The sequence below is a fragment of the Hyperolius riggenbachi genome, chromosome 11 (assembly GCF_040937935.1).
Source record: "Hyperolius riggenbachi isolate aHypRig1 chromosome 11, aHypRig1.pri, whole genome shotgun sequence".
Classification (NCBI taxonomy): domain Eukaryota; kingdom Metazoa; phylum Chordata; class Amphibia; order Anura; family Hyperoliidae; genus Hyperolius; species Hyperolius riggenbachi.
Genome location: NC_090656.1, coordinates 239,071,839 through 239,097,588, shown reverse-complemented (window position 1 = coordinate 239,097,588; position 25,750 = coordinate 239,071,839). Strand labels below are relative to the sequence as shown.

Sequence of the window (25,750 nt, the reverse complement as noted above, 5' to 3'; positions counted from 1 at the left end):
TTTCAACATGGCTTCTCCACTTTCTATCCACTGACATTCCTTCCATCATCATTGGGGACTTTAACATCCCCATAGACACTAAGGCCACATACAGACATCAGACCATAGTCTTTGGAAAATGAAAGATCACAGACCAATCTTACCACCCTTCATGTAGTATGAGAGCCATACTCTACACAGTCTTTTCTATGGAGCTGAACTCCACATCAGAAAAAAATCATTGCAAGATGCTGCACACACAGATGCTGTACAGACACAAAAGATCAGTATCTGCAAAAGATCTGTTCCTGCCAAAAATCCATTCCTGCAAATTGCAATGATAGTCTATGAGATCTGCAGATCATCATACACACATGATTTAACTGACATTCATCTGCAGATCAGATCCACCAGGATGGATTTTCAGATCTGCAGATCTGCAGATGAATGTCAGTTAAATCATGTGTGTATGATGATCTGCAGATCTCATAGACTATCATTGCAATTTGCAGGAATGGATTTTTGGCAGGAACAGATCTTTTGCAGATACTGATCTTTTGTGTCTGTACAGCATCTGTGTGTGCAGCATCTTGCAATGATTTTTTTCTGATGTGGAGTTCAGCTCCATAGAAAAGACTGTGTAGAGTATGGCTCTCATACTACATGAAGGGTGGTAAGATTGGTCTGTGATCTTTCATTTTCCAAAGACTATGGTCTGATGTCTGTATGTGGCCTTACTGTTCCACTACCACAAAATTCCTCTCTCACCTCATCCTATGACCTCTCCCAGTGGTCCTCAACCTCCACCCACAAAGATGGCCACACTTTGGACCTAGTTTTTACCCGGCTCTGCCCAGTTTCCACATTTAATAACTCTTTATTCCCCCTTTTAGATCACAATCTCATAACTTTTACAATCAGCCCCTCCCTGCCTCCTCCAGCTACTGTAGTGCAGCCATGACGCCTATGCAGGAATTATCGCAACCTCGACCTCTGCTCCCTAGCTGACTCTCTAAAACCCCTGGGCTCCCTGTCATCCTACCCTGACCCCGAGTCAGCATCCATATACTACTACTCCACCACAGTCACCGCTGTCATGTACACAGCCGCCCCTCTCACCAACTTCCGCCCCCGCCGCATCAACAGACAGCCCTGGCTGACTGATCCCATCAAACAACTGAAAAGACAGTCCAGGGAAGCAGAACGGCAGTGGAGGAAAATCTCCAATGCAGATGACTTCGCCCACTATAAAAACACGCTGCTGCAGCTCAGGGACGCTCTCTCACTTGCAAAGCAGTCATACTTCTCTACACTTATTTCTTCACAATCCCATAACCCTAAACAACTTTTCAACACCTTCAGCTCTCTTTTCCACCCCCCCGCCTCCCCCTACAACCACAAGCTTGTCTGCAGAAGACTTTGCAGCATATTTTGTGAGCAAAATTGAAACACTACAGAACAGTTTTCAAAAGGAACCCTCTTTACTGGTCCAATCACCTCTTCCTTTTTCCTCTCTGCCCGGCAGCTCCCCTACTATCAACTATCCCTCTCCACATAACCACTCACGCACTCATACCTCCTCCCCGCTAACAATCTTCTCAGCCTTAACTGAACAGCGTCTTTCTTCACTAATCTCTAAAGCTAATCTTACTACATGCACCTCAGATCCTATTCCCTCTCATCTTATCCCCCAGCTCTCCTCCCCCCTCGTTCCTACTTTATCAACACTGTTTAACCTTTCCATCTCTACTGGCATTTTTCATTCTTCATTTAAACAAGCTATCATAACACCACTAATCAAAAAACCCTCTTTAGACTCTACTGCCCTTTCTAATTACCACCCAGTCTCTCTCCTTCCCTTTGCCTCCAAACTTCTGGAACGCCACATTTACTCAGTTGTCTAACTTTCTCTCTGCTAATTCCCTGTTGGACTCCTTCCAGTCTGGCTTCCGCCCTCAACACTCTACGGAAACTGTTCTCACTAAGGTTGCCAATGACCTCCTAGCTGCTAAAGCCAAAGGCAGATTTTCGGTACTAATACTCCTAGATCTGTCCTCTGCCTTCGACACTGTTGATCATACCGTACTTGTCCAGACCCTCTCAACACTGGGAATCAAGGGCCTAGCACACTCCTGGATCAACTCTTACCTGTCTGGGCGTTCTATCATGGTCTCCTATGCCAATACCAACTCCTCTCCACGCCCACTGTCTGTGGGAGCACCACAAGGCTCAGTCCTTGGACCCCTCCTCTTTTCCATTTACACCCATGGCCTGGGACAGATAATAAGCTCTTTTGGGTTTCAATATCACCTCTATGCTGATGACACCCAAATTTATTGTTCTGCCCCAGACCTCTCCACACTACTATCAAAAATCCCCGAATGTCTATCTGCTGTATCTACATTTATGTCATCCCGCTTCCTTAAACTCAATATGAGCAAAACGGAGATTGTGATATTTCCACCTTCGCTCTCTGTTCCTCCTCCCATTGTCACAATCAATGTAGATAACACCCCAATAGCATCAACCCCCAAAGCTCGTTGCCTAGGGGTAACTCTGGACTCTGAGTCTCCTTTAAACCACATATTAACACTTCAACTACCTCCTGCTACTTCCATCTCAAAAACATTTCCAGAATCCGTCCCTTCCTTTCACAAGAAGCAACTAAAATGCTTGTGCATGCCCTAATCCTCTCCCGTCTTGACTACTGCAACACCCTACTCTGTGGTCTACCAAAAAGCAGACTGGCACCTCTCCAATCCCTACTAAACTCTGCGGCCCGTCTCATCCACCTCTCTTCTAGATCCTCTGAGGCAGCCCCTCTCTGCCAATCCCTCCATTGGCTACCAGTTGCCCAAAGAATCCAGTTTAAACTTCTCACATTTGCATACAAAGCTCTACACAAGCTATCTCCTCCATACATTTCCTCTTTAATCTCCAGATACCTCCCCGCCCGGACTCTTCATTCCTCACAGGAGACCCTTTTGTCCTCCAGCCTAGTCACCTCCTCTCACTCTCGCATCCAAGACTTCTCACGGGCTGTCCCTCTCCTTTGGAACTCCCTCCCTCAGCCGGTTCGTCATGCCACGAGTCTGGAAACCTTCAAACGTACTCTGAAAACACACCTGTTCAGACAAGCCTATAATTTGCTATAGGCAGCACCGAAGGCACACTGGCTCACCCACTAATCCTTGTGTTTCCTTCCCTTTTGTTTCCTCCCCACTACCCTCTAGATTGTAAGCCTGCAAGGGCAGGGACCTCCTAGTGTTTCTCATACTGCTGTTATTTTAACATATGTACATGTACCAACTACATATCAACTACGTATGTATCTTTATTTATTCTATTCAATGTCATGACTGTACAGTGTCTTGTATTTCTTATGTATATTTGTTCCCCATTATTTGTTTGTATTATGTACAGCGCTACGGAAGATGCTGGCGCTATATAAATAAAAAAAAAAAAATAATAATAATAATAATAAAAATAATAATAATAATAATAATAATAATAATTTCCTGCCAAGCATGTGCCAGGTACATGTTGGAAGGGAAGTGCTCAAACTACTAACAATGTACTTGGTACGTTAATTGGCAATTTGGCCCCCAGGAAGCAGTAGGAGGGGAACCAAGATCATCCCTCCCGCCACATGGGGCCCCCTCCTGTGGCCCTCTGCCTGGCTGGAGAATCACCTGATCGCTGGCTCCATGCCTGTGTCCCACGCCGGCAGACCTCTCCTCTCTACTTCCTGTATGACACCTGATTACATACGCGTTATACAGGATCGGGAGAGGCTGCCGGAGGGGACACCACATGGGCCCCTCTCCTGTGGCCCTTTGCCTGGCTGGAGCGTCACCTGATCGCTGGCTCCATGCCTGTGTCCCACGCCGGCAGACCTCTCCTCTCTACTTCCTGTATGACACCTGATTACATACACATTATACAGGATCGGGAGAGGCTGCCGGAGGGGACACCACATGGGCCCCTCTCCTGTGGCCCTCTGCCTGGCTGGAGCGTCACCTGATCGCTGGCTCCATGCCGGTGTCCCACGCCGGCAGACCTCTCCTCTACTTCCTGTATGACACCTGATTACATACACATTATACAGGATCGGGAGAGGCTGCCAGAGGGGACACCACATGGAGCCAGTGATCCGTAATTACACAACGACCGCTGCTCCAGACAGGGGGCCACAGGAGGGGGGCCCACGTGGAGGAGGTTGATGGTGGCCCCCATACCTGCTACCTATACTGGGGGTTCCTATACCTGCTACCTATGCTGGGGCACGTATACCTACATCTTATATCCGGGCTCCTATACCTGCTACCTATACTGGTGGCTCCTATACCTACATCTTATATCCGGGCTCCTATATCTGCTATCTATACTGGGGGCTCCTATACCTACATCTTATATCTGGGCACCTATACCTGCTACCTATACTGGGGGTTCCTATACCTGCTACCTATGCTGGGGGACCTATACCTACATCTTATATCCGGGCACCTATACTTGCTATCTATACTGGTGGCTCCTATACCTACATCTTATATCCGGGTACCTATACCTGCTACCTATACTGGAGGCTCCTATATCTGCTACCTATACTGGGGGCTCCTATACCTACATCTTATATCCGGGCACCTATACCTGCTACCTATACTGGGGGTTCCTATGCTTACTACCTATGCTGGGGAACCTATACCTACATCTTATATCCGGGTACCTATACCTGCTACCTATACTGGAGGCTCCTATATCTGCTACCTATACTGGGGGCTCCTATACCTACATCTTATATCCGGGCACCTATACCTGCTACCTATACTGGGGGTTCCTATGCTTACTACCTATGCTGGGGAACCTATACCTACATCTTATATCTGGGCACCTATACCTGCTACCTATACTGGCTGCACCTATACCTGGCTACCTGTATTGGTGCCACCTATACCTGGCTACACATACTGACTGCACCTTTATCTGGCTACATATACTGGCTGCACCTATATCTCGCTACCTGTACTTGCACACCTATACCTGGCTACTTATACTGGCGGCACCTATACCTGGCTACTTATACTGGCGGCACCTATATCTGGCTACCTGTACTTGCACACCTATACCTGGCTACCTGGACTAGGGCACTTATTCCAGGCTACCTATACTGGCTCCACCTATATATGGCTACCTGTACTGGCTCCACCTATATCTCGCTACCTGTATTGGCAGTACCTGTACTAGCTGCACCTATATCTGGCTAGATATACTGGCTCCACCTATATCTGGCTACCTGTACTGGCGCACCTATACCTGGCTACCTATACTGGCTGCACCTATATCTAGCTACCTGTACTGGTGCACCTATACCTGGCTACCTGTACTGGCTGCACCTATGTCTGGCTACCTGTACTGGCTGCACCTATACCTGGCTACCTCTACTGGCGGCACCTATACCTGGCTACTTATACTGGCGCACCTATACCTGGCTACCTGTACTGGCGCACCTATACCTGGCTACATATACTGGCGCACCTATACCTGGCTACCTGTAATGGCGCACTTATTCCAGAACAGGAAAAGTAGGATACCAGTACATATCTGGTATCCTTGGATTCAGCAGAATCAGGGCTTTTACAAACAACTGTAACATATTTTTTTTTTTGTCAGTAAATGTAATTCTTCTTTGAAACACAAAAAATGTTGTTTTATTTTTTTTAAAATCATATTTCACTCAAAAATGTTAAGTCTCCCCAAAAAACTACATGTAGTTTCAGGGCGGTGCAGCAAATTGCTGCATTGCTACTGCAGCCTAATGATACCTTGCGGTGACGTTCATATTTCCCACGTTGCGGTACGCTGCTCCGGAAGTGCCTGATCTAACACTAGCGCATGCCTACGTTACCGCGCGGCTCCTGCGGTGATCTGCGTCGCACCGGAAGTCATGTTAGTCTATTCAGCCATTGCTGCGTGATCGGGTAACAAACATCCAAACTTTCATATTTATAGTATTAGTGATTGTGTGTGTGTAGTGTGTGTGTGTGTGTAGTGTGTGTGTGTGTAGTGTGTGTGTGTGTGTGTGTGTGTGTGTGTGTGTAGTGTGTGTGTGTGTGTGTGTGTAGTGTGTGTGTGTATGTATGTGTATATATGTATGTATTCTACTGTATATTTGTATTTTACTGTATTGATTAAGGAGAATGAAGGCAGACCTACACAATCGCAGGATGACTGCAGTAACAAGTGTATGTATGTATGTATGTATGTATATATATATATATATATATATGTGTGTATATGTATATGTATATGTGTTTGTGTATGTGTATTCTACTGTATATCTGTATTTTACTGTGTTGATTAAGGAGAATGAAAGCAGACATACACAATCGCAGTATGACTGCAGTAACAAATGAAAGCAGTGCAGAGAATGTCGGGCGCTCCGGCCGCCTGTAATACTGTGCAGAGATTAGCCCTGCAATAGCCGGCATTGCTCTCATTTCTGGGGCAGGCGTCACTCCATCATGCCTGGCTGGCTCTGCAGATCAGGAGCGCCCCTTGGTGGACAGCCAGCCGCCTGCACAGTCACACAGCCCAGACGCGTGCAGTGAGGAGAGGGAGACTCTGGGGCTTGGGTGAGGGGCGCTGACAGAGAGAGTGCAGCGAGCAGAGAGAGACTCTGGGGCTTGGGTGGGGGACGCGTGCACAGAGCAGGGAATCTGGAAGCAGTTGAATAAGTTGTTAGTGTGGGGTTCTGGCAGAGAGACTGCAGCAATGGTAGTGAGACTTCCCTCAGTATTACATAAAGGGCGGTGCCCCATATTGCTGGAATTGGCCGAGGATATGAGCTGCTTGGCATTGTGGGATACATCTGTGGGCGGGGGAAACCTCTGATGAGCCGGACGCCACATCTCCCTGCAGCTGACATCACAGCGGCGCAGTACAGAACGTCCTGCTAGCTGCGGGGACAGTGCACGACCCCACCTGACCTCTGAGGGGGGTACAGAACCTCCTGCTAGCTGCGGGGACAGTGCACGACCGCACCTGACCTCTGAGGGGGGTACAGAACCTCCTGCTAGCTGCGGGAACAGTGCACGACCGCACCTGACCTCTGAGGGGGGTACAGAACGTCTTGCTAGCTGCGGGGACAGTGCACGACTGCCTGACCTCTGAGGGGGGTACAGAACGTCCTGCTAGCTGCGGGGACAATGCACGACTGCGCCTGACCTCTGAGGGGGGTACAGAATGTCCTGCTTGCTGCGGGGACAATGCACGATCACGCCTGACCTCTGAGGGGGGTACAGAACCTCCTGCTAGCTGCGGGGACAGTGCACAACTGCGCCTGACCTCTGAGGGGGGTACAGAACGTCCTGCTAGCTGCGGGGACAATGCACGACCACGCCTGACCTCTGAGGGGGGTACAGAACGTCCTGCTAGCTGCAGGGGCAATGCACGACCGCGCCTGACCTCTGAGGGGGGTACAGAACCTCCTGCTAGCTGCGGGGACAGTGCACAACTGCGCCTGACCTCTGAGGGGGGTACAGAACGTCCTGCTAGCTGCGGGGACAATGCACGACTGCGCCTGACCTCTGAGGGGGGTACAGAACGTCCTGCTAGCTGCAGGGGCAATGCACGACCGCGCCTGACCTCTGAGGGGGGGTACAGAACGTCCTGCTAGCTGCGGGGACAATGCACGACTGCCTGACCTCTGAGGGGGGTACAGAACGTCCTGCTAGCTGCGGGGACAATGCATGACCGCGCCTGACCTCTGAGGGGGGGGGGGTACAGAACGTCCTGCTAGCTGCGGGGACAGTGCACGACCCGGCCTGACCTCTGAGGGGGGTACAGAACGTCCTGCTAGCTGCGGGGACAATGCACGACTGCGCCTGACCTCTGAGGGGGGTACAGAACATCCTGCTAGCTGCGGGGACAATGCACGACTGCGCCTGACCTCTGAGGGGGGTACAGAACGTCCTGCTAGCTGCGGGGACAATGCACGACTGCGCCTGACCTCTGAGGGGGGTACAGAACGTCCTGCTAGCTGCGGGGACAATGCACGACTGCCTGACCTCTGAGGGGGGTACAGAACATCCTGCTAGCTGCAGGGACAATGCACGACCGCGCCTGACCTCTGAGGGGGGTACGGAACGTCCTGCTAGCTGCAGGGACAATGCACGACCGCGCCTGACCTCTGAGGGGGGTACAGAACGTCCTGCTAGCTGCAGGGGCAATGCACGACTGCGCCTGACCTCTGAGGGGGGTACAGAACGTCTTGCTAGCTGCGGGGACAGTGCACGACTGCCTGACCTCTGAGGGGGGTACAGAACGTCCTGCTAGCTGTGGGGACAATGCACGACCGCGCCTGACCTCTGAGGGGGGTACAGAACATCCTGCTAGCTGCGGGGACAATGCACGACTGCGCCTGACCTCTGAGGGGGGTACAGAACGTCCTGCTAGCTGCGGGGACAATGCACGACTGCGCCTGACCTCTGAGGCGGGTACAGAACATCCTGCTAGTTGCGGGGACAATGCACGACTGCGCCTGACCTCTGAGGGGGTACAGAACATCCTGCTAGCTGCGGGGACAATGCATGACCGCGCCTGACCTCTGAGGGGGGTACAGAACATCCTGCTAGCTGCAGGGGCAATGCACGACCGCGCCTGACCTCTGAGGGGGGTACAGGACGTCCTGCTAGCTGCGGGGACAATGCACGACCGCGCCTGACCTCTGAGGGGGGTACAGAACGTCCTGCTAGCTGCAGGGGCAATGCACGACCGTGCCTGACCTCTGAGGGGGGTACAGAACATCCTGCTAGCTGCAGGGGCAATGCACGACTGCCTGACCTCTGAGGGGGGTACAAAAACATCCTGCTAGCTGCGGGGACAATGCACGACTGCGCCTGACCTCTGAGGGGGTACAGAACATCCTGCTAGCTGCGGGGACAATGCACGACCGCGCCTGACCTCTGAGGGGGGTACAGAACATCCTGCTAGCTGTAGCATGGAGAACATCTCCATGCTACAGTGCAGGCGTGCTCGCGTGGCTACTGCACGGGCGTGCTTGTGACAGAAGAGGAGTCTGGCCCTGATGTCAGTGGCTCCCACCGAGCAACCAGAACACAGCGAGGGAAGCCTCAATTCCATCCAGAGGCTTCCCTCACTTCGGTATCTGTTTAAGAACTGGAGCGTTGGCTCAGGTGAATGGGGCGGGGAAGAGGAGGGTGGTGGTAGGGAACATCACCACAGGCCCGCCTCTTCCTGTCTGGGAATTTGACTGTAGCCAAAACTCACATTTTTCAAGGAGTGATTCCAGGGAGGGGAAGGAAGGAGGAGAGGAACGGACAGCGCACAGAGGGATGTGGGTCCAGCATGACCATACCTCAGTGCTTATCTCCGGTAGCTTTGCTGCAGGACAGGTGTGCTTTAATGCAGCTGAAGCATTTCCTGTCTGTTTGCATGAACATTGTATGCGTGTCATTGACTGTCTTTATTAGAATATATCGGGGCCACATCAGGAAGTGGTTTTCCCCGATGTTGACAGATTGGCCGCTATATCTCTAACGATTGCCGGAATTTTACACGTTTCTCTCTTTCATGCAGAATCATTGAGCTGAACGGTAACAGCCCACCCCTCACTTACAAGAGGTTCCAGGCCATCGTCAGCCGGATGGAGCTGCCCCGCAGGCCCACGGCCAGCATCACGCGACAGCAGATGGAACCGTGTCGAGCGGAGATAAAGAGCACGCATGATGAGACCTATGGTGTGCCGTCACTGGAGGAGCTCGGTAATGCGCTGCTACCTATGGCTTATCAGCCAAGCAATGTGCCAGGATGGGGACTTATCCTGAGGAATTGTGTGGTATAATTCCCTCCCCCAGCTGCCGTGTCAGTCCCTCCTGTGTGGTATAACACCCTCCCCCAGCTGCTGTGTCAGTCCCTCCTATTATTCCCTCTCCCAGCTGCTGTGTCAGACCCTCCTTTGTAGTATAATTCCCTCCCCCAGCTGCTGTATCCATCCACCAGTGTGGTATAATTTCCTCCCCCAGCTGCTGTGTCAGTCCCTCCGTTGTAGTATAATACCCTCCCCCAGCTGCTGTGTCAGTCCCTCCGTTGTAGTATAATTCCCTCCCCCAGCTGCTGTATCCATCCACCCGTGTGGTATAATTCCCTCCCCCAGCTGCAGTGTCAATCCGTCCGTTGTAGTATAATTCCCTCCCCCGGCTGCTGTATCTGCCCTCCTGTGTGGTATAATTCCCTCCCCCAGCTGCCGTGTCAGTCCCTCCTGTGTGGTATAATTCCCTCCCCCAGCTGCTGTGTCAGACCCTCCTATTATTCCATTTCCCGGCTGCTGTGTCAGACCCTCCTTTGTAGTATAATTCCCTCCCCCAGCTGCTGTATCTGCCCTCCTGGGGGGCAGACAGTAGCAGGGAGCATAGCTGATCCAAGTATAAAGGGGATGCTGTGTGATAGGGAAGGCTGCCCAGGATAGGTAAGATGATGCTACTGCTTCTGAGTCAGTGGGAATAGTTTGCTAATTTTATACAGATTTATGCACCATGGAAACAGACCTATCGGCTGATTCCTCCGGTTGGTCCATTTACAAGCTGCATACATTTGCATCAACTGGGATTTATTAGCATGTTACTGGCCACCCTTCAGTGGTTATAATGAAACCTTTCTTGTCTGTTTTGTGAATATCTCTGCATGACGCGGGGGGTAAACGGCGCTGATCTAATGAGCCGTATGTTTTATATCTCAGGCTTCCCGAGCGACCATCAGAAAGCGGCCATTTGGCCCGGAGGCGAGACGGAGGCGCTGGCCCGCCTGGACAGACACCTGGAACGGAAGGTACCTGTCTCCTGTGTGTGTTCCTCTGGCCAGTGATGTCACTTCCTGTGGAGAAAGAACTTTGTATAGCGGTTTCATTTCAGGTTTCCTGTGACTGGTGATGTCACTTCCTTTGATCGGTGATGTCACTTCCTGTAGAGAAAGCATTTTGTATTCCTGTTTCCTTTGTGTTTTCCTGTGACCAGTGATGTCACTTCCTGTGGAGAAAGCATTTTGTTTTCCTGTGACCAGCGATGTCACTTCCTGTGGAGAAAGAAGTTTGTACTCCTGTCTCATTTTTGGTTTCCTGTGACCTGCAATGCCACTTCCTGTGACCAGTGATGTCACTTCCTGTAGGGAAAGAAGTTTGTATTCTGTTAGACACGGGCGGACCGGAGTGATTGTCGCACCTGCACCGGATATATTTATTGCCGGGTGCCCCAGGTGGCCACATGTAGGAACCTCACACTGTTATTTTAGGACATAGCGGGGGGACAGTGAGGCTGGTGTCACATGGAGCGCCCACGGCTAGAAGTCATAAACCACGGGGAACCTCAGTGTGGCATCCGCATGCAATGGCTGAATGCAGCACCACTACTTTCTAGTATGACCCAGGCAGGAGCTGCTTTGCTTGTGATTTCATAGATCAGGTTTGGTGGATCGCTCATTCTACAGCTCATAGCAGCCTATAACCAGGTGGGGGGTGGGGGGGTTCCGCTGAGGGGGGTCAGTGATCACTCTCACGGTGAAATTGCCAGTTATACGCTGTATCTTTATATAGTGTGTGTGGGTATATATACTGCATATTATTATTATTATTATTCTTATGATGATTCACTCCCTGTGTGCGTCTGTCTTCCAGGCATGGGTGGCCAGTTATGAGAGGCCCAGAATGAACGCCAATTCTCTGCTGGCGAGCCCCACCGGTCTCAGCCCCTACCTGCGATTCGGCTGCCTGTCCTGCCGCCTCTTTTATTACCGGCTGAGGGAACTCTATCAGAAGGTGAGTATGGCCGCCCTGTCACATATATCTTGTGCTTGTTCAGGGGCTGCCCTGTCACATATGTTCTATGCTTGTTCCGGGGGTCGCCCTGTCACATATGTTCTGTGCTTGTTCAGGGGTCGCCCTGTCACATATGTCTTGTGCTTGTTCAGGGGTTGCCCTGTCACATATGTCTTGTGCTTGTTCAGGGGCCGCCCTGTCACATATATCTTGTGCTTGTTCAGGGGCTGCCCTGTCACATATGTCTTGTGCTTGTTCAGGGGCTGCCCTGTCACATATGTCTTGTGCTTGTTCAGGGGCTGCCCTGTCACATATGTCCTGTGCTTGTTCAGGGGCTGCCCTGTCACATATGTCCTGTGCTTGTTCAGGGGCTGCCCTGTCACATATGTCCTGTGCTTGTTCAGGAGCTGCCCTGTCACATATGTCCTGTGCTTGTTCTGGGGCTGCCCTGTCACATATGTCCTGTGCTTGTTCTGGGGCTGCCCTGTCACATATGTCCTGTGCTTGTTCAGGGGCCGCCCTGTCACATATGTCTTGTGCTTGTTCAGGAGCTGCCCTGTCACATATATCTTGTGCTTGTTCAGGGGCTGCCCTGTCACATATATCTTGTGCTTGTTCAGGGGCTGCCCTGTCACATATGTCCTGTGCTTGTTCAGGGGCTGCCCTGTCACATATGTCCTGTGCTTGTTCAGGGGCTGCCCTGTCACATATGTCCTGTGCTTGTTCAGGAGCTGCCCTGTCACATATGTCCTGTGCTTGTTCCGGGGGTCGCCCTGTCACATATGTCCTGTGCTTGTTCAGGGGCCGCCCTGTCACATATGTCTTGTGCTTGTTCAGGAGCTGCCCTGTCACATATGTCCTGTGCTTGTTCAGGGGCTGCCCTGTCACATATGTCCTGTGCTTGTTCAGGGGCCGCCCTGTCACATATGTCTTGTGCTTGTTCAGGGGCTGCCCTGTCACATATGTCCTGTGCTTGTTCCGGGGCTGCCCTGTCACATATGTCCTGTGCTTGTTCTGGGGCTGCCCTGTCACATATGTCCTGTGCTTGTTCCGGGGCTGCCCTGTCACATATGTCCTGTGCTTGTTCCGGGGCTGCCCTGTCACATATGTCCTGTGCTTGTTCCGGGGCTGCCCTGTCACATATGTCCTGTGCTTGTTCCGGGGTTGCCCTGTCACATATGTCCTGTGCTTGTTCAGGGGCCGCCCTGTCACATATGTCCTGTGCTTGTTCCGGGGCTGCCCTGTCACATATGTTCTGCGCTTGTTCCGGGGCCGCCCTGTCACATATGTCTTGTGCTTGTTCCGGGGCTGCCCTGTCACATATGTCCTGTGCTTGTTCTGGGGCTGCCCTGTCACATATGTTCTATGCTTGTTCCGGGGCTGCCCTGTCACATATGTTCTGCGCTTGTTCCGGGGGTCGCCCTGTCACATATGTCCTGTGCTTGTTCCGGGGGTCGCCCTGTCACATATGTCTTGTGCTTGTTCCGGGGCTGCCCTGTCACATATGTCCTGTGCTTGTTCCGGGGGTCGCCCTGTCACATATGTTCTGCGCTTGTTCCGGGGCCGCCCTGTCACATATGTCTTGTGCTTGTTCCGGGGCTGCCCTGTCACATATGTCCTGTGCTTGTTCTGGGGCTGCCCTGTCACATATGTTCTATGCTTGTTCCGGGGCTGCCCTGTCACATATGTTCTGCGCTTGTTCCGGGGGTCGCCCTGTCACATATGTTCTGTGCTTGTTCAGAGGTCACTGCAGGCAGGACAGCGACATTCACCCTGACTTCTGTGTCACAACAGGTGAAGAAGAACAGCCCCCCGCCTCTGTCCCTCTTCGGGCAGCTCCTATGGAGAGAGTTCTTCTACACGGCTGCCACCAATAACCCGAAGTATGACCAGATGGAAGGCAATCCCATCTGTGTGCAGATCCCCTGGGACAAGAACGCAGAGGCCCTGGCCAAGTGGGCGGAAGGAAAGACGGGCTTCCCGTGGATCGACGCCATCATGACGCAGCTGAGACAGGAAGGATGGATCCACCACCTGGCCAGACATGCCGTGGCCTGCTTCCTGACACGGGGTGATCTCTGGATTAGCTGGGAGTGTGGGGTGAAGGTGAGAGGTGCTCTTTATCCACCCCCTGGCCAGACATGCCGTGGCCTGCTTCCTGACACGGGGTGATCTCTGGATTAGCTGGGAGTGTGGGGTGAAGGTGAGAGGTGCTCTTTATCCACCCCCTGGCCAGACATGCCGTGGCCTGCTTCCTGACACGGGGTGATCTCTGGATTAGCTGGGAGTGTGGGGTGAAGGTGAGAGGTGCTCTTTATCCACCGCACAGGGGGCAGGAAGAGGCTAAGCATTCTGACTTGATGCAAAGTTTATGCAAACGTACGCATCTTGAAAACCCAGCAATCGGACACATATGATTGGTCCATATCCCAGCCGTTTAAATTTGCATAAATTATGTATCAACTGTAAATAATTAGCATCTGATTGACAACCCCTGATGTAACTGTGGCCTTAGTGAGGACACATGACACAGGGACACAAGGAGAGCCTTCTGCATTGTTGTGAACAGGAATTGTTGTATTATAAAACTGCAGAATTTGACCATAGACGTGAACCCTGGCGGTAGATTGCCCTGCCTGTGACCCCGGCATTCCATACACCGCTCCTGGCTTATCCGCCTTCTGCTAGGGAAGCTTCTAGAACAGGGGTCAGGAACCTTTTTGGCTGAGAGAGCCATAAATGCCACATATTTTAAAATGTAATTCCATGAGAGACATACAATATGTTTTAAACTGGGACAGTGCGCATGCGCAGCAGAGGGCTCATGTCCCTGTTGCCGTGGTGATGTGTATACAGTTGATCCGCCGGGCAGCGGAAGTGTCAGACATCTCTTCAGCTTCTCTTGGGTTTCAGCATCATGAGCAATTTCCCAGAGAACCAGACAGGAGAAATACCGACTAACAGCTTGTACAATTAGCTAGCTGACTTGCGCAGTTTTTCCCAATAGGCTGCCTGTCGAGTGACAGACAGCCTATTGGGCCAATCAAAGTGTGGGAATCTCGCCCTACAAAGTGACTGGACCTGACAGGATCCAGAGTGGGACAATTGGAGCAGCTGTTAGTTTTGGGGTAAGTTAGTAGTGCATGCTACAGCAGTAGTGAGTCAGTTAGTAGTGCATGCTACAGCAGTAGTGAGTCAGTTAGTAGTGCATGCTACAGCAGTAGTGAGTCAGTTAGTAGTGCATGCTACAGCAGTAGTGATTAGGTGAGTAGTGCATGCTACAGCAGTAGTGAGTCAGCTAGTAGTGCATGCTACAGCAGTAGTGAGTCAGTTAGTAGTGCATGCTACAGCAGTAGTGAGTCAGCTAGTAGTGCATGCTACAGCAGTAGTGATTAGGTGAGTAGTGCATGCTACAGCAGTAGTGAGTCAGCTAGTAGTGCATGCTACAGCAGTAGTGAGTCAGCTAGTAGTGCATGCTACAGCAGTAGTGAGTCAGTTAGTAGTGCATGCTACAGCAGTAGTGAGTCAGTTAGTAGTGCATGCTACAGCAGTAGTGAGTCAGCTAGTAGTGCATGCTACAGCAGTAGTGAGTCAGTAGTGCATGCTACAGCAGTAGTGAGTCAGCTAGTAGTGCATGCTACAGCAGTAGTGAGTCAGCTAGTAGTGCATGCTACAGCAGTAGTGAGTCAGCTAGTAGTGCATGCTACAGCAGTAGTGAGTCAGTTAGTAGTGCATGCTACAGCAGTAGTGAGTCAGTTAGTAGTGCATGCTACAGCAGTAGTGAGTCAGCTAGTAGTGCATGCTACAGCAGTAGTGATTAGGTGAGTAGTGCATGCTACAGCAGTAGTGATTAGGTGAGTAGTGCATGCTACAGCAGTAGTGAGTCAGTTAGTAGTGCATGCTACAGCAGTAGTGAGTCAGCTAGTAGTGCATGCTACAGCAGTAGTGATTAGGTGAGTAGTGCATGCTACAGCAGTAGTGTGCCTATGAAAATTGTATTTGTACTGCCACACTAAGCAGTGCTGCTTGAGCAGTGTAGATTAGTCAATCAACCTCTACTGATATGTCTGTGAGCCAGATGCAGCCATCACAAGAGCCACATCTGGCTCCCGAGCCATAGGTTCCCTACCCCTGTGCTAGAAGCTGCTAATATTTCCAGGTTGTAGATCATTTTATGAAAAGGTATGCAGCATTAGGCTGGTACACACAGTGCAATTTCCCGATCGACTTTCCATGCTATAATCTCCAGTATGTCTGATCTGCTCCCCATCAACAAAGGGATCGATGTTGTGCCGTTCTGATCTGAAAATTGAACTTTGTAAATCAGGAGCAGATTGAACATGCTGGAAATCATTGAGGACTTGTTGATCTGATGGGAAGATTGCATGGTGTGTATACCAGCCTTTACAAAGAGAAGCGATTTGCTGCGTAATCCTATAGTGTGCAATAGCCTCTATAATCCTATAGCTAAAAGAGCTCCAAAATATGGTCTGAAAAAAAAATGGCACCGCTGTATTATAACAAATCACTGAGTCAAAAATAAGGACAGAAGTCACAAACATTAAAGGGAACCTAAACTGAGAAGGAGATGGATTTTTCCTTTTAAAATAATACCAGTTGCCTGACTCTCCTGCTGATCTTCTGCCTCTAATACTTTTAGCCACAGCCCCTGAACAAGCATGGAGATCAGGTGCTCTCTGACTGAAGTCAGACTGGATTAGCTGCATGCTTGCTTCAGGTGTGTGATTCAGCCACTACTGCAGTCATAGAGATCAGCAGGATGCCAGGCAACTGGTATTGTTTAAAAGGAAACATCCATATCACTCTCAGTTTAGGTTCCCTTAAAAACACTTCGAAAGTCATAACTGGCTCTCCGGCCTGCAGGATAAATAGCAATGAATATGTATTGGATAAGTCGGAGAGATCAGAATTATCTTTGCGGTTCCTATTGAGGACCCCAATTGGATAGAAACAAGTGGTGATGGTCGGTGGTCTGTGTGCAATCACTACAAGACTGGATTTCACAAATCGCCCTCGGTTTTCAGACACAGTATCTCCTCAATGCTCTGATTCAGGAGAATACTCCTTGCTAAAACTTTTCCATCAAAACCTTTGTATCCACTTCAATCTGTCAATCTAAAGGTGGCCACTAACGATCCAATCTCTAGTGAAAATTCATTCGAGCGATGCGAAAATTCTGATCGGAAGATAAATTGTTCACTTCATCAACGAACCAATCTTTGCTTCCTATCTATCACGGCCAACAAGAAAATGCACATTTTGATATGATGAAAATCCAGTCGGACGACTAATTTTATAATCGTTTGTAATTGTGCCAATTATCGGAGATTATTTACAGCCAATCCGATCAGAATTTCTGATCATTGAAACGGTTTTTCGCTAGAAATTGGACAGTTAGTGGCCACCTTAAGCGACACCGCGCTTCCTCTATATCAGTCAGGGGTAGGGGCCTCCACCACACCCAATAGAGCCCATCACCAAAGAGACGAGACCACCAGGGCCTTGGTCGCCTTGGAGATATCATTAGTCATCATCTCCTCTTCTTTTATATTACCTCAAACAAAAATCCTCTCCTAGTGACCCCGTAAGGCCTGGTTCCCACTTGTGCCTTTTCTGTCATTTGTCTGTGATTTTTAAAACGAATGTAAGTAAATGCAGCCGTTTCCACTCCAAGCGAACTTTCATACGCGTGAAAAAAAAATCCATGAAACAGACATATTCGGTGGTACAGCGTTTTTATTTGGGCTCTCCCCGTTTTGGGGCCATGACTGGTTCTCTGCAGGATCCTGACATCCTATAGAGTCTCAGCTGCCGCGCACACAGCTCCCCCAACCCCATCCTCCCTCCCGACTCCTTCCAATAAGCGCTACACGCTAGCTGGGCCTCATCCGGGATCCGCCCAAGGCCCTGGTGGTCTCATCTCTTTGGTGAGTGACGCGTTATTGGGTGTGGTGGAGGCCTCTATCCCCAATTGATGTAGCGGAGAGTCACTTGGACTGACGGATTGAAGTGGATACGGTTTTAATAGCCAAGAGGGTCCTGAATAGAGACCACAAAGAGAATTCTGATCTCTCCGATCCAAGGTGAACCCTTTATTCAATATATATATATTCATTGCGATTTATTATCCAAGCTGGAAAACCAGTGGTGACTTCTTAAGTGTTTTTAAATATTTGTGACTTAAGTGATTATTTTTGTATCAGTAAAATAACTTGTGATGCTGTAGAGCGCTGCTGTTTCTCTGATGAGAGCGGGCGCTGTCAGCTCAGTGTGGCCGCGGGCGAGCTGCTGTTTCTCTGACAAGAGCAGGAGCTGCTAGCTTAGTGTGGCCGCAGGCAAGCTGCTGTTTCTCTGACGAGAGCGGGTGCTGTCAGCTCAGTGTGGCCGCAGGCGAGCTGCTGTTTCTCTGATGAGAGCGGGCACTGTTAGCTTAGTGTGGCCGCAGGCGAGCTGCTGTATCTCTGACGAGAGCGGGTGCTGTCAGCTCAGTGTGGCCGCAGGCGAGCTGCTGTTTCTCTGACGAGAGCGGGTGCTGTCAGCTCAGTGTGGCCGCGGGCGAGCTGCTGTTTCTGACGAGAGCGGGCTCTGTCAGCTCAGTGTGGCTGCAGGAGAGCTGCTGTTTCTCTGACGAGAGCGGGTGCTGTCAGCTCAGTGTGGCCGCGGGCGAGCTGCTGTTTCTGACGAGAGCGGGCTCTGTCAGCTCAGTGTGGCTGCAGGAGAGCTGCTGTTTCTCTGACGAGAGCGGGTGCTGTCAGCTGAGTGTGGCCGCGGGCGAGCTGCTGTTTCTCTGACGAGAGCGGGTGCTGTCAGCTCAGTGTGGCCGCGGGCGAGCTGCTGTTTCTCTGACGAGAGCGGGTGCTGTCAGCTCAGTGTGGCCGCGGGCAAGCTGCTGTTTCTCTGACAAGAGCGGGCACTGTCAGCTCAGTGTGGCCGCGGGCGAGCTGCTGTTTCTCTGACGAGAGCGGGCACTGCTAGCTTAGTGTGGCCGCAGGCAAGCTGCTGTTTCTCTGACGAGAGCGGGTGCTGTCAGCTTAGTGTGGCCGCAGGCGAGCTGCTGTATCTCTGACGAGAGCGGGTGCTGTCAGCTCAGTGTGGCCGCAGGCGAGCTGCTGTTTCTCTGATGAGAGCGGGCACTGTTAGCTTAGTGTGGCCGCAGGCGAGCTGCTGTATCTCTGACGAGAGCGGGTGCTGTCAGCTCAGTGTGGCTGCAGGAGAGCTGCTGTTTCTCTGACGAGAGCGGGTGCTGTCAGCTCAGTGTGGCCGCGGGCGAGCTGCTGTTTCTCTGACGAGAGCGGGCTCTGTCAGCTCAGTGTGGCTGCAGGAGAGCTGCTGTTTCTCTGACGAGAGCGGGTGCTGTCAGCTTAGTGTGGCCGCAGGCGAGCTTCTGTATCTCTGACGAGAGCGGGTGCTGTCAGCTCAGTGTGGCCGCAGGCGAGCTGCTGTTTCTCTGACGAGAGCGGGCTCTGTCAGCTCAGTGTGGCTGCAGGAGAGCTGCTGTTTCTCTGACGAGAGCGGGTGCTGTCAGCTTAGTGTGGCCGCAGGCAAGCTGCTGTTTCTCTGACGAGAGCAGGCTCTGTCAGCTTAGTGTGGCCGCAGGCGAGCTGCTGTATCTCTGACGAGAGCGGGTGCTGTCAGCTCAGTGTGGCCGCAGGCGAGCTGCTGTTTCTCTGATGAGAGCGGGCACTGTTAGCTTAGTGTGGCCGCGGGCGAGCTGCTGTTTCTCTGACGAGAGCGGGTGCTGTCAGCTCAGTGTGGCCGCAGGCGAGCTGCTGTTTCTCTGATGAGAGCGGGCACTGTTAGCTTAGTGTGGCCGCAGGCGAGCTGCTGTATCTCTGACGAGAGCGGGTGCTGTCAGCTCAGTGTGGCTGCAGGAGAGCTGCTGTTTCTCTGACGAGAGCGGGTGCTGTCAGCTCAGTGTGGCCGCGGGCGAGCTGCTGTTTCTCTGACGAAAGCGGGCTCTGTCAGCTCAGTGTGGCTGCAGGAGAGCTGCTGTTTCTCTGACGAGAGCGGGTGCTGTCAGCTTAGTGTGGCCGCAGGCGAGCTTCTGTATCTCTGACGAGAGCGGGTGCTGACAGCTCAGTGTGGCCGCAGGCGAGCTGCTGTTTCTCTGACGAGAGCGGGCTCTGTCAGCTCAGTGTGGCTGCAGGAGAGCTGCTGTTTCTCTGACGAGAGCGGGTGCTGTCAGCTTAGTGTGGCCGCAGGCAAGCTGCTGTTTCTCTGACGAGAGCAGGCTCTGTCAGCTTAGTGTGGCCGCAGGCGAGCTGCTGTATCTCTGACGAGAGCGGGTGCTGTCAGCTCAGTGTGGCCGCAGGCGAGCTGCTGTCTCTCTGATGAGAGCGGGCACTGTTAGCTTAGTGTGGCCGCAGGCGAGCTGCTGTATCTCTGACGAGAGCGGGTGCTGTCAGCTCAGTGTGGCCGCAGGCGAGCTGCTGTTTCTCTGACGAGAGCGGGCTCTGTCAGCTCAGTGTGGCTGCAGGAGAGCTGCTGTATCTCTGACGAGAGCGGGTGCTGTCAGCTCAGTGTGGCCGCGGGCGAGCTGCTGTTTCTCTGACGAGAGCGGGCTCTGTCAGCTCAGTGTGGCCGCAGGCGAGCTGCTGTATCTCTGACGAGAGCGGGTGCTGTCAGCTCAGTGTGGCCGCAGGCGAGCTGCTGTTTCTCTGACGAGAGCGGGCTCTGTCAGCTCAGTGTGGCTGCAGGAGAGCTGCTGTTTCTCTGACGAGAGCGGGTGCTGTCAGCTTAGTGTGGCCGCAGGCAAGCTGCTGTTTCTCTGACGAGAGCGGGCTCTGTCAGCTTAGTGTGGCCGCAGGCGAGCTGCTGTATCTCTGACGAGAGCGGGTGCTGTCAGCTCAGTGTGGCCGCAGGCGAGCTGCTGTTTCTCTGAGAGCGGGCACTGTTAGCTTAGTGTGGCCGCAGGCGAGCTGCTGTATCTCTGACGAGAGCGGGTGCTGTCAGCTCAGTGTGGCCGCAGGCGAGCTGCTGTTTCTCTGACGAGAGCGGGCTCTGTCAGCTCAGTGTGGCTGCAGGAGAGCTGCTGTTTCTCTGACGAGAGCGGGTGCTGTCAGCTCAGTGTGGCCGCGGGCGAGCTGCTGTTTCTCTGACGAGAGCGGGCTCTGTCAGTTCAGTGTGGCTGCAGGAGAGCTGCTGTTTCTCTGACGAGAGCGGGTGCTGTCAGCTCAGTGTGGCCGCGGGCGAGCTGCTGTTTCTGACGAGAGCGGGCTCTGTCAGCTCAGTGTGGCTGCAGGAGAGCTGCTGTTTCTCTGACGAGAGCGGGTGCTGTCAGCTCAGTGTGGCCGCGGGCGAGCTGCTGTTTCTCTGACGAGAGCGGGTGCTGTCAGCTCAGTGTGGCCGCGGGCGAGCTGCTGTTTCTCTGACGAGAGCGGGTGCTGTCAGCTCAGTGTGGCCGCGGGCGAGCTGCTGTTTCTCTGACGAGAGCGGGTGCTGTCAGCTCAGTGTGGCCGCGGGCGAGCTGCTGTTTCTCTGACGAGAGCGGGTGCTGTCAGCTCAGTGTGGCCGCAGGCGAGCTGCTGTTTCTCTGACGAGAGCGGGCGCTGCTAGCTTAGTGTGGCCGCAGGCGCGCTGCTGCTGTTCTGACGAGAGCGGGCGCTGCTAGCTTAGTGTGGCCGCAGGCGAGCTGCTGTTTCTCTGACGAGAGTGGGTGCTGTCAGCTCAGTGTGGCCGCGGGCGAGCTGCTGTTTCTCTGACGAGAGTGGGTGCTGTCAGCTCAGTGTGGCCGCGGGCGAGCTGCTGTTTCTCTGACGAGAGTGGGTGCTGTCAGCTCAGTGTGGCCGCAGGCGAGCTGCTGTTTCTCTGACAAGAGCAGGAGCTGTCAGCTTAGTGTGGCTGCAGGCGAGCTGCTGTTTCTCTGTTGAGAGCGCGCTCTGTCAGCTTAGTGTGGACCAGGCGCGCTGCTGTTCTGAAGAGAGCGGATGCTGCTAGCTTAGTGTGGCCGCAGGCGCGCTGCTGTTGTTCTGACGAGAGCGGGCGCTGCTAGCTTAGTGTGGCCGCAAGCGCGCTGCTGTTGTTCTGACGAGAGCGGGCACTGTTAGCTTAGTGTGGCCGCAGGCGCGGTGCTGTTTTTCTGACGAGAGCGGGAGTTGCTAGCTTAGTGTGGCCGCAGGCGCGGTGCGGTTTCTCTTACGAGAGCGGGCGCTGCTAGCCTAGTGTGGCCGCAGGCGCAGTGCTGTTTCTCTGACAAGATCGGGCGCTGTCAGCTTAGTGTGGCCGCAGGCGCGCTGCTGTTCTGAAGAGAGCGGGCGCTGCTAGCTTAGTGTGGCCACAGACGCGCTGCTGGTTTTTCTGACGAGAGCGGGCGCTGTCAGCTTAGTGTGGCCGCAGGCGCGCTGCTGTTCTGACGAGAGCGGGCGCTGGTAGCTTAGTGTAGCCGCAGGCGCGCTGCTGGTTTTTCTGACGAGAGCGGGAGCTGTCAGCTGGCGCTTTGCTGTTTCTCTGACGAGAGCGGGCGCTGCTAGCTTAGTGTGGCCGCAGGCGCGTTGCTGTTTTTCAGCCTCTATTTGGGAGCTCTTTTCTGTGTTGCCAGCATTTACAAATGGGCCAGTCAGATGCAGCAGATGCTGAATTTTGTCCAAATTCAAAAGCAGCATAAATTGGCATAAACTCACAATTGTTTTCATCCCGTTGGACCAGGCCTCACAGGGACATGAAAATACTTTGGGGAGGAAGTCAAAGGGCTGTGGGCACATTCCTAATGTTTTCCAATAACAATGGTTACAGCACAGAGAGTTCTGCCTGTGAAATCTCTAGCCACAATAACACTGTATTCAGAATTCACCCCCAGGCCTCTGTGCAGGTGTGAGCCATCCGCAAGGGTTGTTGTACACTAATGCCCCCATGTTTACATATAGATGCTCTTCCTGTCTGTGTCTGCCTCTCACGCTTCCTGTCTGTGTCTGCCTCTCACGCTTACTGTCTGCCTCTCGCGCTTCCTGTCTGCCAGCCTCTCACACTCTCTTCCTATTTGCAGGTATTTGATGAGCTGCTGCTGGATGCGGACTTCAGTGTGAACGCTGGTAGTTGGATGTGGCTTTCTTGCAGTGCGTTCTTCCAGCAGTTTTTCCACTGTTACTGCCCAGTGGGGTTTGGCAGAAGGACAGACCCCAGTGGTGACTACGTCAGGTGAGGACGCTGCTTTGTGTAACATCTGAGTGTTTCCTCTATTGCTGCTCCTTGTGGTGGGATCTGAGGAGGGCGGACAGGACAGTTACCCCAATCCTTAGATACAGCCCTGGGAGAGTCTTGCCCTAGCTAAGCTTCATACACGATAAGATACACGATAAGTCTCACCTGCTGGTCAGGGCCGTCTCTGCCTGCAATTTGACACGTGTTCAAAAGTGAATTCTGGTAATCGTTCCCTTGCGATAGCGCCTGCAGACACTGCATATATGTGCAGCTGTCCAATCGAGAGACAAAGAAATTGTTTCAATGCCAAGCCGCTGCAGCTAAAGCTAATAAAATTTAGGGATGTATTAAAAGGGAAATGAAAACTTGAGATGCTAGCATAATATTGCCCCTGTTTAACTCTCTAGTAAGGCCACATCTGGAATATGGAATTCAGTTCTGGGCACCACATTACAAAAAAAGATATTGCAGTTTTGGAGCAGGTGCAGAGACGAGCAACAAAATTGATACGTGGGATGGAAGGTCTCGCTTACCAAGAAAGGTTAGATAAAGTGGGTATATTTAGTCTGGAGAAAAGACGCCTTATGCTGGGAATACACCATACGCTTTTCCTCTCGATAGATGGGTTCGATAGATCATTTCCGATATTCCTTCCGATCGGTTTTTGGGTCGATTTCTCATAGAAGTGAATGGAAAAAGATAAGAAAAATGAGCAGAAGATAAGAGAATTGAGCGGAAAAAATGATCGGATGGAAAATTGAGTGGAAAAATGTATTGTGTGTACCCAGCATTAGAGGGAATCTAACATGTATAAATACATCAGAGGGCAATATAAAAGCTTGGCGATGAGCTTTTTGTCCCTAGGCCTTCTCAAAGGACTAGAGGACATGATCTGCGCATGGAGGATAAACGTTTTAGCCATTTATTTAGGAAAGGGTTCTTTACAGTAAGAGTGATTAAGATGTGGAATGCATTGCCACAGGAAGTAGTTATGGCAAATTCTATACCTGCATAAAATCATTAGTTTTTATTCTAAAACTACATTCACACAGCATACTTTAGCCCACAGATAAATGTCTGGCAGAACAGATTGGTTTGATAGAAAGAGAGTAGAGATGAAAAGAAACCGAATGTCTGAATGTACACTTTAAATACCGTTATTGGTAGTCCATGTGGCAATCACAAGTCTTGGGAGGAAGTCCAAGATGGCCGATTGCCATAGAGGCCAAAAGGCCCTTTTGTGTGAAAAAATCCAAGTGATTTGCCAGTGTCCAGCTGGCTGCTGGTTGATGTTATTCGACAAGATTTTAGATGGACTTTGGACACTTGACAACCTGGGCCCAGTTAAGTTATACCCCTCACTTCAGCAAGGAGGAGTTAGGGGCAGGGATCACACACCTCTTTGGAACCTGAGATGAACCAGCCCCTTCTCAATGAGACTGAAATACATCTAAATCGGGATACGAGTTGTATCTCCAGAACCATACAGGTTAGGTTAAATCTAATAGCATTTTTAGGTCGATCAGAATTTATCGATAACAATATCAAACTTGAGGGATCAGAAACCTGGGGTATTAAAGGGTTACTTTAAAACAGTCTTACTTCCGTTCTGGGAGTCCGATTGGTCAGGAAACCTCTCAGACCCAGCGTCCTACGGAATCCCACAACCTGTGTAGATTTGATGGGCATAGAGATTTGCTATGCCAGGAATTATGAAGAAAATGTGAAGAAAATGTGGATATTGGGGATGACTGGGTCACAGTAGGTCAGCTACTTCTAGGGAAAGTTGAAGAACTCAGCCAGAAGTCTTTGAAGTTCGGACAGCAGAGCTAAGTGTCAGATTCCCTGCTGAGATCGGGGCCGATCAGTCTGGAGAAGGATGCTTTAAATTGGTTCTGCCAAGCTGATATCTAACTTCATCTGATGGATGAGCTATATAACTTCCCAGGAATGCTAGGGGACAGATTTCACACTTAAGTGAAACGTTGCGTAATTGCCAGCTATCAGAGATTGAGAGAGTAGGGAAAAAAATAAAAATTAAAAGTTGATTTAAACCAAAAATGTCATTTTGGTTGCTTGCAATGAAACTTGCGTTTGTGACTCCATGCTGCATGCGATATGTCATATATCAACAGCATCACAGACGTATCTCTGTTTTTTACAACACAGATAACGATGTACTGTAATGTGCTGGAAACAAACGGATGTGTCGGCATAACTAATTGTATAAGTGTGGATCAGGCCTTTGCTTTCCTGATCAGGGAATTGGCTGGAGTGATCGATTACCTGAAAGGTTATCCATAGATCCTCTCGGGGGGGGGGGGGGGGGGGGGAGAGACATGCCCAGTGTGCGAAAATGTAAATAGTCCATGCGGAGAGCAGGATTTATCAGCCCAGAGTTCACCATTCACCATGTTTCTGCGACTCTCTCTCTACCTCGGCTTTTCTGTGTGAGTTCCGGTGGCTGCAGTAGATGGATTAGATGGTGAACTCCCTCATACTGAAGGCTGTATATATGTGTATATATTATATTATATACACATATACTGGTCATGTCTGGGAGAACTCATGGGTCAGTGATAGGCATGTCTCTGAGTCGCTAGTCAAGGTCATGTGCTAAAACAGGATGCGATCCCAGCAAATCAGAGCTTTGCAAATCTATCAGCTGATCAAACAAATCACTTGGTTCTCCATGACTTCTCCTAGCCATGATCAGTGCTAAATAATGTATTGTTATTGCATCAATAAGGGAGAGATAAAACTATCGCAGGGGCATTGCTAGGATCC

The 25,750-nt window shown here is 51.5% G+C and overlaps 1 protein-coding gene across 1 annotated transcript in view; it reads left to right on the top strand.

The window, feature by feature from the left end:
* CRY2 (cryptochrome circadian regulator 2) overlaps positions 1-25,750 on the top strand; it is an 83,988-nt gene that overhangs the window by 33,134 nt on the left and 25,104 nt on the right. The window contains exons 4-8 of the mRNA XM_068261714.1: positions 9,577-9,761; positions 10,736-10,824; positions 11,666-11,806; positions 13,601-13,912; positions 22,809-22,960. Coding sequence (XP_068117815.1) covers positions 9,577-9,761; positions 10,736-10,824; positions 11,666-11,806; positions 13,601-13,912; positions 22,809-22,960 — 879 coding nt within the window. The remainder of the gene's footprint in view (positions 1-9,576; positions 9,762-10,735; positions 10,825-11,665; positions 11,807-13,600; positions 13,913-22,808; positions 22,961-25,750) is intronic.